The sequence below is a fragment of the Oncorhynchus keta genome, chromosome 21, assembly GCF_023373465.1.
Source record: "Oncorhynchus keta strain PuntledgeMale-10-30-2019 chromosome 21, Oket_V2, whole genome shotgun sequence".
In the NCBI taxonomy this organism is placed as follows: Eukaryota; Metazoa; Chordata; class Actinopteri; order Salmoniformes; family Salmonidae; genus Oncorhynchus; species Oncorhynchus keta.
This window is the reverse complement of record NC_068441.1, coordinates 36189769-36202088: the sequence shown is the minus strand read 5'-3', so window position 1 is coordinate 36202088 and position 12320 is coordinate 36189769. Positions and strand designations below refer to the sequence as shown.

Here is a 12320-nt window from a genome sequence, read left to right as displayed (position 1 = left end):
CTAAATGAACTAGTGTAACCCACAGCCATATGGAATAGCCAGATCAGGGCCTAAAATAAAGACAACTCCGAGTATGCCGTTCTGTTACAAAATAGACTACATTTTTCTTCATATCATGTTTCTTTAGACCAGCCTAAAACTATTTATGGATTTATTGTAATGGTGTAGGCTAAATTACATGGATTTCTTATATTTTTTAAATGTAGATGTCCCAGAGGTCTGATTCAGTGGCTTGCAGGCTCTGGGTGGAAGCCATGAGATGCTCAATGGGTTTGTTAATTAATGGTCAATTACCGTGAGACCGATATAGTTATTTGATTGACAATCCCCGGGTGACAAAATGTAATGACCGCGATAGTCCTACTTATAACAGATGTTTTCATTACATTATAAATTAAAGCATGAATAAGCAAAATCCAGGTCTGACATTTATTGGTATATTGAATCATATTTACATGATCGTACTATATCATACAGTATATATTTAGCCATGCTGTATGTTCTTCAGGTGCTTCATAAGAACGAGGAAAGTCATACACACATCTCATACTAGGATCTGACACTACATTACAAGGAACAGTGCAGACATTATAGGAACGAGAATACACCAGCAGCTAACACACAACTCTTACTCGAGCGATAAAGATCTCTGCCGCAGCGTCCTCAAACTCCTTGGCATCCATGTTTCCCCCGGCTGGCTCCGCTCCAGCCATAGCCTGGGCCAGCTTACCGGGTGAGATCTTAGCACTCGCCTCCAGGTAGCGGCTAACCTTAGCCTCTAGGTAGGGATTGGCCTTAGCGTTAGCATTAGAGTAGTGGTTAGCATCTGAGGAGCCACCATCAGACCGGGAGGTCTCCAGGGCTTCATGGAGGGTGCCCAGCACAGCCAGACATAGTGTCCGACCAGCAGGCCCCTCAGCTGGGCCGCAGACCTCCGCGTACAGCCTCTGCGCCCGCCGGATGTAGTCAGAAAACACAGCGCACGTCAGCACACCGTGCCTGAAGATGTCGTAGGGCACGGCCTCATGGTCCTGGCAGTGGAGCCGGCGTAGCAGAGGGGCTGAAGTGGAGATGGGGACGCCTCCCTCGCTGCAGAGACACTTTAAAGTAGAATATAGCAGAACAAAATACTTAGATGTCCATCTACAACAGAAATTGGTATTTTACTCTGCTCCCAAATACCTCAGACAACACACAAACACAGCACTTGAGAAGACCACACAAGGTTAGCTGCAGAGGTTAAGGGCTAGATTCTATCCAATCTCCCCTTTTCGGCTATGCACCATATATATAATATATATCATATTTATTTATAGTCACATGCACTGAATACAACAGGTGTAGACTTTACAGTGAAACTTAAAAGGCAATGTTTTCTCGTTCATGGAGACCACATTCACGGTAAATGCTGCATCTGTCAGCTCAATCAAAAATGATCTTAAATGTCAATCACGCTATAACGCTGATCTAAGTGCCTTGCTCAAGGGCACAATGGAAATGAATGGTTTCTGAAACCAGCGGTGTTTACAGTATGACTTGTCAATTGTATACCCTACCTGGAGGGTGTGTGTGTAGAGGCGGCCCCTGACCCCCCCACCTGGGCTGTTAGAGCTGCATTGACCAGCAGGGCCACTGGGACCCACTGCTCCTCGCCGCTGGGGCCCTGTCTGTGTTAGCAGGTCGTAGGCCACACGGACGTTGTTACTGAAGGCAGATCTGAAGACATACACACGTGGACATACACATCACAGGAGGACGGGCTCGTGGTAACGGCCGGAGCGGTTGAATGATGCCAAATACATGGTTTCCATGTGTTTGATGCTATTCCGTTGGTGCCGTTCCAGCCATTATCATGAGCTGTCCTCCCCTCAGCAGCCTCCACTGGTACACTTGCACAGGCCCACATGGATCATTTCCACTGGGAACAGACATCAGTTCAACGTCTAGTTATGATTAACATTTGGTTGAGCAGTTGTCAACTAACTTAATTCAACCAAAAATGTCACCTGGTCATTGGATTTAGGTTAAAAAGTTAAGTAAAGAAATATGATGACTTTTGCAAATCCAATCAGTTTTCCACGTTGATTCAACACCACATATTTTTTTTATTAACATCACATGGAAACACGGTTGATTGAAACCGTTTTTGCACAGTGGGTTGTGTTATTTCATTGTGAGATAAAACGAGAACATAGACTTGAGCTTGGCAGTCGCAAAATGCATGTTCTTTCTGGTTTACCTCTGAGAGTGATGCGCTAGACGCAGGTGCCATAGGGCTCGGCTCAGCTGCTGCTGCTCGTTTGCGCCTGCGCCGAGGTTTAGCAAATCTCCATCGCTGCAGCATCCAACAGTCCCATTCTCAGCCTCGGAGGCCTGATTACAGAAATGGTCTGCCAAAAACCCTATTGGGTCCTCCGACCTGGCCTCTACCATCTTTAGCAGAGCCCCTCGGAGTAACTCCCCGACTCCCGCCTGCGATAGGAACTCCCGCTCGGTGTCGGTCTTGGTCGGTTTGGATTCGGACATCCCCGAAGTTCCCCCGGACCGACGTTTCTCCGCCATAGCCGTTCTAGGTAGTGACGGAAGTAATTCGTTCCTCAGGACAGCTCCGTTTGGAAAACGTAATCGTTGTGGATGCTCATCCTGCTCCACTGCACACCGCAGCAATGTAAAATCGCCTTGAATGTAAAATATGTGTGCTTAATCGTGATGATAGATAAAAACTCGACAAATTATTGATTTTGTCTCTCGCTCTCTGGCACTGGTTGCTAGGGACGCTATTTCATACCCCGGATGTGATGTGTGAGTGTCAAAGATCATCTCAATGGTTGCTAAAATGGGAAGAGGTCTGGCCATGTAGCGTTGCTCTGTCTTAACATCTCAGTCGACCAGACAGGTCGTACAGGCCCTAGTTTTGTCGCACCTGGACTACTGTATGGTCATGTGCCGCAAAGAAACAGAAACCCATTGGTAAATTGTACTTGGTCCAGAACAACGCAGCACGTATCGCACTTAGAATGTATACAGAGGGGAAGTGTCAGTAACAAGCATGTGTAACGGCTAGCTTAGTTAGCGGTGCGCGCAAAATAGCGTTTTAATCGGTTACGTCACTTGCTCTGAGACCTTGAAGTAGTAGTTCCCCTTGCTCTACAAGAGCCGCGGCTTTTGTGGAGCGATGGGTAACAATGCTTCGTGGGTGACTGTTGTGTGCAGAGGGTCCCGGGTTTGGGCGAGGGGACGGTCTAAAGTTGTTACACATGTAAGTCTCTCCTGGCTCAAAGTTTACTGCATCACTATTGGTTTTTGCGCAAGGTATTGATGTGTTGAAGGGAACTCTGTTCAAGCAGTTGGCACACAGTTTGGACACAAGACATGCAACCAGAGGCAGCTTTTCATAGTCCCCAGGTCCAGAACAGAGGCTGGGAAAAGCACACTCTTAAATAGAGCCATGACTACATGGAACTCTTGCCACCCTACGTAACTCAAGCTACCAAGACAACCAGTTTAAATAAACATAAAATAACACCTTACTGCACAAAGGGGACTGAAGAGAAAGCCATTTCATATATATATTGAACTGTAATTTGCATTGTACCATGTATTAGACCTAGTTTGTGTGTATGTACTGATATGTAGGCTGTGTGTGACATTTGAAATGCATGTATTTCAGTCCTTGACTAATAATGTTCTGTACTATGTATTATGTCATGTTTCATGTGGACCCCAGGAAGAGTAGTTGATGCTTTTGCAGGGGCTAACGGGAATCCTAATATATACACCAATCTCGTGAATGCTAACTTAAAAGTCATGTTAAAACATCATTGGTCCAACTTTTATTCACCATTTTTTAAAAGTGCTTATTCACATCCTAACTTCTACATTCATACCCACAGCTTAAATAAACAAAATAACAATTTAAGGCACTCAGTAGGCATAAACACAAAATATTTAGAATACTATGAAATACTCATAGGTATGTTTAGTTATAAGAGCATATATAAGTAAGAGCATCTTGTAGCACAAAAGTGCAATAAATAAACATTTTGCCAAGTCATCACAACAGAAGTAACACATCCTTCAATAAACATAGACACATTGACAAAAACATGTTTGTGTTTCTTCATCTTTAGCACACATTCATTCAACATGACACAGGAGTAGCCTACAATTTCTACAGGCAAGAGAAAATACTGCAGACTTAGATTGTCACCATCTTCGCTCCACAGACAGGAGCAACGTCCTGTAGCGTCACCCTTATCCAGCATCACAAATGTACACATGATCAGAATCAATTTGTCTGAGGACGCCTACATTTACACCACAAGTCCTCTCACCCAGCCTCTCTTTGCCTTCTCTTTCTTCTTACTTTGTTGGTACTCTGCAATTTTTTGGTGGAAGAATCCTACAAAAAAAAGGGGAAAACAAAATTATTAATTGCTAGGTAAGTGAATCTTGGTCAGTGAATATGCTCCTATGAAAAAGTTATTTTTTGTTGTTAACCACACATCTTCCTCCAGCTTTGGTCAGTGCTTGGCCCAAATCTGTTTGTTGTACATCAATGATCTACCATAGATCTGCCCAAGTGCCAGCCTTCAAATGTAGACCAATGACACTTGTCCATGTGTCTGGTTAAAAACCTGTGCTGATGTCTCGAAACAACTGACAGAACATCTGGACTCGGTGGCTTGCAACAGTGCAGAGACCCCTAGAGAGAGTCACTGTTCCAATGCTTTGAAAATCCTGGACCAAAAGCTTATACAGTGCCATCACGGTCACATCTTGAAAAAGTAATGTACTGAGCTTTGAACACTTAAAATCAGATTTGCACATGTGAAGCTTGTGTTTAAATGTCAATGGTCTTGAGAGGTTCTAAAAAAAATGTAAAAAATTAAAACATGTCCCGAGCTACTTATTTTTTCCTAGCTTTCAAATTGGCACATTCTTCTAATCTCTTTTACAACTCTTCCCCAGGTCTTAGTGTACAAGAGAAAGTAGTGCAATATATTTTCTGTCAATATACACAAAAGTATGTGGACACCACAAATGAGTGGATTAAGATATTTAAGCCACACCCATTGCTGACAGGTGTATTAAAAAATAAATGTAAAAGAGCACACAGCCATGCAATCTCCATAAACAAACATTGGCAGAAGAATGGCCTCACTGAAGAGCTCAGAGACTTTCCATGTGGCCGTTATAGGATTCCACCTTTCCAACAAGTCAGCTCGAGCTGCTAGAGCTTCCCAGGTCAACTGTAAATGTCTAGGAGCAACAACGGCTCAGCCACGAAGTGGTAGGCTACACAAGCTCACAGAATGAGACCGCCGAGGGCTGAAGCAACACTCACTACAGAGTTCCAAACTGCCTCTGGAAGCAACGTCAGCGAAAGAACTGTGCGTCAGGAGCTTAATGAAATGGGTTTCCATGGCCGAGTAGCCACACACAAACCGAAGATCACCATGCGCAATACCAAATGTCGGCTGAAGTGGTGTAAAGCTCGCTGCCATTGGACTCTGGAGCAGTGGAAATGCGTTCGAGTGATGATTCTCGCTTCGCCACTTGGCAGTCCGACAGATTTGGCGGATGCCAGGAGAACAGTACCAGCCCCAATGCATAGTGCCAACTGTAAAGTTTGGTGGATGAATTATGGTCTAGGGCTGTTTTTTGTGGTTCGAGCTAGGCCCCTTAGTTCCAGTGAAGGGAAATATTAATGCTACAGCATAAAATGACATTCTAGATTATTCTGTGCTTCTAACTTTGTGGCAACAATTTGGGGAAGGCCCTTTCCTGTTTCAGCATAACAATGCCCCTGCGCACAAAGCAAGGTCCATAAAGAAAATGGTTTGTCGAGATCGGTGTGGTAGAAATTGACTGGCCTGCAAAGAGCCCTGACCTCTACTCCGTCGAACACCTTTGGGATAAATTGGAATGCCGACTGCGAGCCAGGCCTAATCACCCAACATCGGTACTCAACCTCACTAACGCTTGTGTCTGAATGGAAGCAAGTCCTCGCAGCAATTTCCCAACATCTAGTGGAGGCTGTTATTGCAGCAAAGGGGGGACCAAGTCCATATTAAACGCCCGTGATTTTGGAATGAAATAGCAGGTGTAGCAATAGCAGGTGTCCAAACTTTCAGTCATGTAGTGTACCTTTTAAAATAATGATTCATAAACAACTAAGGGTGTGCCCTCTTAAATCTGTGAATTAACCCCCCAAATTTTGTTTTATATTTTCACAAATTATGTTTAGTTAAATATTTTCTGGTTTTAGATTGTCGTTTTTCACTCCTAATTAGTTTTTACAGTTGTTCATAGAGAAACAAAGAAATTGGAATTGATGAACTGAAACTGATTTCAGTGTAATAACCCTTTAATTTCATCTAGTGAATGAGGAATGTGCAGGTCTGGTGAGGTTTCAGATCTGCTGCTTCTCATTTCATGGCAAAGATAACAAATAATGTTAGACAAATTCTACAGTCATGGCCAAAAGTTGAGAATGACACAAATATACATTTTCATAAAGTCTGCTGCCTCAGTTTGTATGATGGCAAGTTGCATATACTCCAGAATGTTATGAAGAGTGATCAGATGAATTGCAATTAATTGCAAAGTATCTCTTTGCCATGCAAATGAACTGAATCCCCCAAAACATTTCCACTGCATTTCAGCCACAAAAGGACCAGCTGACATCATGTCAGTAATTCTCTCATTAACACAGGTGTGAGTGTTGACGAGGACAAGGCTGGAGATCACTCTGTCATGCGGATTGAGTTTGAATAACAGACTGGAAGCTTCAAAAGGAGGGTGGTGCTTGGAATCATTGTTCATCCTCTGTCAACCATGGTTACCGGGAAGGAAACGCATGCCGGCAGCATTGCTTTGCACAAAAGGCTTCACAGGCAAGGATATTGCTGCCAGTAAGATTGCACCAAAATCAACCATTTATCGGATAATCAAGAACTTAAAGGAGAGCAGTTCAATTGTTGTGAAGAAGGCTTCAGGGCCCCCAAGAAAGTCCAGCAAGCGCCAAGACCGTCTCCTAAAGTTGATTCAGCTGCAGGATCGGGGCACCACCGGTACAGAGCTTGCTCAGGAATGGCAGCAGGCAGGTGTGAGTGCATCTGCACACACAGTGAGGCAAAGACTTTTGGACGATGGCCTGGTGTCAAGAAGGGCAGCAAAGAAGCCACTTCTCTCCAAGAAAAACATCAGGGACAGACTGATATTCTGCAAAAGGTACAGGGATTGGACTGCTGAGGACTGGGGTAAAGTTATTTTCTCTGATGAATCCCCATTTCCTGATTGTTTGGGGCATCTGGAAAAAAGCTTGTCTGGAGAAGACAAGGTGAGAGCTACCATTAGTCAGTCCTGTGTCATGCCAACAGTAAAGCATCCTGAGACCATTCATGTGTGGGGTTTCTTCTCGGCCAAGGGAGTGGGCTCACTCACAATTTTGCCTAAGAACACAGCCATGAATAAAGAATGGTACCAACACATCCTCCGAGAGCAACTTCTCCCAACCATCCAGGAACAGTTTGGTGACGAACAATGCCTTTTCCAGCATGATGGAGCACCTTGCCATAAGGCAAAAGTGATAATTAAGTGGCTTGGGGAACAAAACATCAATATTTTGGGTCCATGAACAGGAAATTCCACAGACCTTAATAATAATATATGCCATTTAGCTGACGCTTTTATCCAAAGCGACTTACAGTCATGTGTGCATACATTCTACGTATGGGTGGTCCCGGGAATCGAACCCACTACCCTGGCGTTACAAGCACCATGCTCTACCAACTGAGCCACAGAAGGACCACGAGAATCCCATTGAGAACTTATGGTCAATCCTCAAGAGGTAGGTGGACAAACAAAAACCCACAAATTCTGACAAACTCCAAGCATTGATTATGCAAGAATGGGCTGCTATCAGTCAGGATGTGGCCCAGAAGTTAATTGACAGCATGCCAGGGCGGATTGCAGGTCTTGAAAAAGGGTCAACACTGCAAATATTGACTTCTTGCATCAACTTCATGTAATTGTCAATAAAAGCCTTTGACACGTATGAAATGCTTGTAATTATACTTCAGTATTCCATAGTAACATCTGACAAAAATATCTAGTCACTGAAGCAGCAAACTTTGTGAAAATTAATATTTGTGTCATTCTCAAAACTTTTGGCCACGACTATATACGTACTCTTGATATATTTCTACCAGGTAAGCCTACTTTGCAGTTAAATGTTAATTGAGGTTTTGGGGAAAGTATTTCTGTCAACCCACAAGACAGTTATCACATCAACTGGCCACACACAAAGTGATAGACAAATGGCAGATATTGTGTTAAGGTTGGCCTTTTAAACCAATAGTGGCTAACCAGGGGTGGGAAAATGTTGCGTTGATTACATATTAGCTGGGAGCGTGCGGTGTCTGATAATTGTGAGATTTGTTTATGACCGTTTGCGGAGAAAATGGCCCAGAAGTCAAAATTGCATGTACTTTCAGAATTGTTTGGCGAGGTACTCATAGGTGGGCTGCTAGCTATTGGTAGCTCACGATCAAACTGTTGGAGACCCCTGCTCTGTATAAAGCTTCTATAGGCCATTCTTTCTCCTACAGAGGAGCACATGCATGGAACACTATCAGAACAAACTTTTTAACATTTGAATACATTAAAAATAAATACCGAAAACTTGTTGCTACAGCTCCACCAGTGCAATCATGTATGAACTGATGGGCGTTATCCAACAGACCCATTAAGACCCTCCAAGTCATACATAGGCCTAATAGAGGTGGGTGGGTATGTTTGCACACACACACACACACACACTTGAAGTTGGAAGTTTACATACACCTTAGCCAAATACATTTAAATACAGTTCAGTTTCACAATTCCTGACATTTAATCTTAGTAAAAATTCCCCGTCTTAGGTCAGTTAGGATCACCACTTAATTTTAAGAATGTTAAATGTCAGAATGAGAGAATTATTTCTTTCCTTCATCACATTCCCAGTGGGTCAGAAGTTTACATACACTCAATTAGCATTTGGTAGCACTGCCTTTAAATGGTTTAACTTGGGTCAAACGTTTCAGGTAGCCTTTCACAAGCTTCCCAGAATAAGTTGGGTGAATTTTGGCCCATTCCTCCTGACAGAGTTGGCGTAACAGAGTCAGGGTTGTAGGCCTCCTTGCTCGCACACACTTATTTAGTTCTGCCCACAAATGTTCTATAGGATTGAGGTAAGGGCTTTGTGATGGCCACTCCTATACCTTTACTTTGTTGTCCTTAAGCCATTTTGCCACAACTTTGGAAGTATGCTCGGGGTCAATGTCCATTTGGAAGACCTATTTGCGACCAAGCTTTAACTTCCTGACTGTTGTCTTGAGATGTTGCTTCAATATATCCACATAATTTCCCTACCTCATGATGCCATCTATTAAGTGCACCAGCCCTTCCTGCAGAAAAGCAGCCCCACAACATGATGCCTCCACCCCCGTTCTTCGGGCTTGCAAATCTCCCCCTTTTTCCTCCAAACATAACAATGGTCATTATGGCCAAACAGTTCTATTTTTGTTTCATCAGACCAGAGGACATTTCTCCAAAAAGTACAATCTTTGTCCCCATATCCAGTTGCAAACCATAGTCTGGCTTTTTTTATGGCGGTTTTGGAGCAGTGGCTTCTTCCTTGCTGAGCGGCCTTTCAGATCATATTGATATACATTTGCCAGCAGCATACCACCCTGCATACCACTGCTGACTTGCTTCTGAAACTAAGCAGGGTTGGCCCTAGTTAGTCCCTGGATGGGAGACCAGATGCTCCTGGAAGTGGTGTTGGAGGGCCAGGAGGAGGCAATCTTTCCTCTGGTCTAAAAAAATATCTCAATGCCCCAGGGCAGTGATTGACACTGCCCTGTGTAGGGTGCCGTCTTTCGGATGAGACGTTAAATGGGTGTCCTGACTCTGAGGTCATTAAAGATCCCATGGCACTTATTGTAAGAGTAGGGGTGTTAACCCCTGTGTCCTGGCTAAATTCCCAATCTGGCCCTCAAACCATCAGTCACCTAATAATCCCTAGTTTACAATTGGCTCATTCATCCCCCTCCTGATTTGCACTTTTCGTACCAATGTACGTTCATCTCTAGGAGACAGAACACGTCTACTTCCTGAGCGGTATGACGGCTGCATGGTCCCACGGTGTTTATACTTACGTACTATTGTTTGTACAGATGAACGTGGTACCTTCAGGCGGTTGGAAATTGCTCACAAGGATGAACCAGACTTGGAGGTTTACAATTTTTTTCCTGAGGTCTTGGCTCATTTCTTTTGATTTTCCCATGTTGTCAAGCAAAGAGGCACTGCGTTTGAAGGTAGGCCTTGAATTACATCCACAGGTACACCTCCGATTGACTCAAATGATGTGGGGTAACTGTCTACCTGTAGCTCTGTCTTAAACGTCTCACAGTACGGACATTGCAATTTATTGCCCTGGCCACATCTGTAGTCCTCATGCCTCCTTGCAGCATGCATAAGGCACGTTCGCGCAGATTAGCAGGGACACTGGGCATCTTTCTTTTGGTGTTTTTCAGAGTCAGTAGAAAGTCCTCTTTAGTGTCCTAAGTTTTCATAACTGTGACCTTAACGACCGTTCCACAGGTACATGTTCATTAATTGTTTATGGTTCGTTGGACAAGCATGGGAAACCGTGTTTAAACCCTTTACTATGAAGATATGTGAAGTTATTTGGATTTTTACAGATCATCTTTGACAGATAGGGCCCTGAAAACGGGACATTTCGTTTTTTTGCCAAGTTTATATTTCTGTAACTTCCTCACTCATTATTTACGACCAATTCAGGACTATCCATATCCAATTATTTTGGTCCCCTAAAATGGGGGGACCATGTACAAGAAGTGCTGTAATTTCTGAACGGCTTACTCAATATCGATGAAAATGCACTCAAATGCAAGCTGACAGTATGCACTTAACCTCAGTCAAATACAAAGTGCTGGAGTACAGAGCCAAAAAAGGGAACATTTTACTGTCCCAATACTATCCAGGTCTGTACCCAAACAATTTGAACTTCTACTTTTAAAAATCCACCTCTCTAAAAACAAGTCTCTCACCGTTGCCGCCTGCTATAGACCACCCTCTGCCCCAAGCTGTGCTCTGGACACCATATGTGAACTGATTGCCCCCCATCAATCTTCAGAGCTCGAGCTGCTAGGCGACCTAGACTGGAACATGCTTAACACCCCAGCCACCCTACAATCTAAGCTTGATGCCATCAATCTCACACAAATGATCAATGAACCTACCAGGTACCACCCCAAAGCCGTAAACACGGGCACCCTCATAGATATCATCCTAACCAACTTCCTCTCTAAATACACCTCTGCTGTTTTCAACCAAGATCTCAACCTGCCTCAGTAATGGGTCAGCGGTCAAACAACCTCCACTCAACACTGTAAAACGCTCCCTGAAACACTTCAGCGAGCAGGCCTTTCTAATCGACCTGGCCGGGGTATCCTGGAAGGATATTGATCTCATCCCGTCAGAAGAGGATGCCTGGTTATTTTTTTTAAATGCCTTCCTCACCATCTTAAATAAGCATGCCCCATTCAACAAATTTAGAACCAGGAAAACCTGGTTCTCTCCAGACCTGACTGCACTTAACCAACACAAAAACATCCTATGGCGTTGTGCATTAGCATCGAACAGCCCCCATGATATGCAACTTCTCAGGGAAGCTAGAAACCAATATACACAGGCAGTTAGAAAAGCCAAGGCTAGCTTTTTCAAGCAGAAATTTGCTTTCTGCAACACAAATTCAAAAAAGTTCTGGGACATGGAGTCCATTGAGAATAAGAATACCTCCTCCCAGCTGCCCACTGCACTGAGGATAGGAAACACTGTCACCACCGATAAATCCACTATAATTGAGAATTTCAACAAGTATTTTTCTACGGCTGGCCATGCTTTCCACCTGGCTACCCCTACCCCGGTCAACAGCACTGCACCCCCCACAGCAACTCGCCCAAGCCTTCCCCATTTCTCCTTCTCCCAAATCCAGTCAGCTGATGTTCTGAAAGAGCTGCAAAATCTGGACCCCTACAAATCAGACGGGCTAGACAATCTGGACCCTTTCTTTCTAAATGTATCTGCTGAAATTGTTGCCACCCCTATTACTAGCCTGTTCAACCTCTCGTGTTGTCTGAGATTCCCAAAGATTGGACAGCAGCTGCGGTCATCCCCCTCTTCAAAAGGGGGGCACTCTTGACCCAAAGTAACTGCTACAGACCTATATCTATCCTACCCTGCCTTTC

General features: G+C 44.0%; 2 protein-coding genes across 3 annotated transcripts in view; both read right to left on the bottom strand.

Moving 5' to 3' along the window:
• Positions 1–415: 415 nt before the first annotated feature.
• tpgs1 (tubulin polyglutamylase complex subunit 1) lies at positions 416–3004 on the bottom strand. The gene is made up of 3 exons (XM_035797443.2): positions 2240–3004; positions 1557–1716; positions 416–1100 (listed from the first exon to the last, which is right to left on the bottom strand). The coding sequence occupies exons 1-3, from the start codon at positions 2560–2562 to the stop codon at positions 615–617; spliced, it is 969 nt and encodes a 322-aa protein (XP_035653336.1). The 5' UTR covers positions 2563–3004; the 3' UTR covers positions 416–614.
• An 816-nt stretch (positions 3005–3820) lies between these two features.
• Positions 3821–12320, bottom strand: part of LOC118399694 (DENN domain-containing protein 2D-like) — a 38208-nt gene continuing 29708 nt past the window's right edge. For both annotated transcript variants that reach the window (XM_052473787.1, XM_052473788.1), the window contains exon 13: positions 3821–4402. In XM_052473787.1, coding sequence (XP_052329747.1) covers positions 4314–4402 — 89 coding nt within the window. In that variant the 3' untranslated portion in view covers positions 3821–4313. The remainder of the gene's footprint in view (positions 4403–12320) is intronic.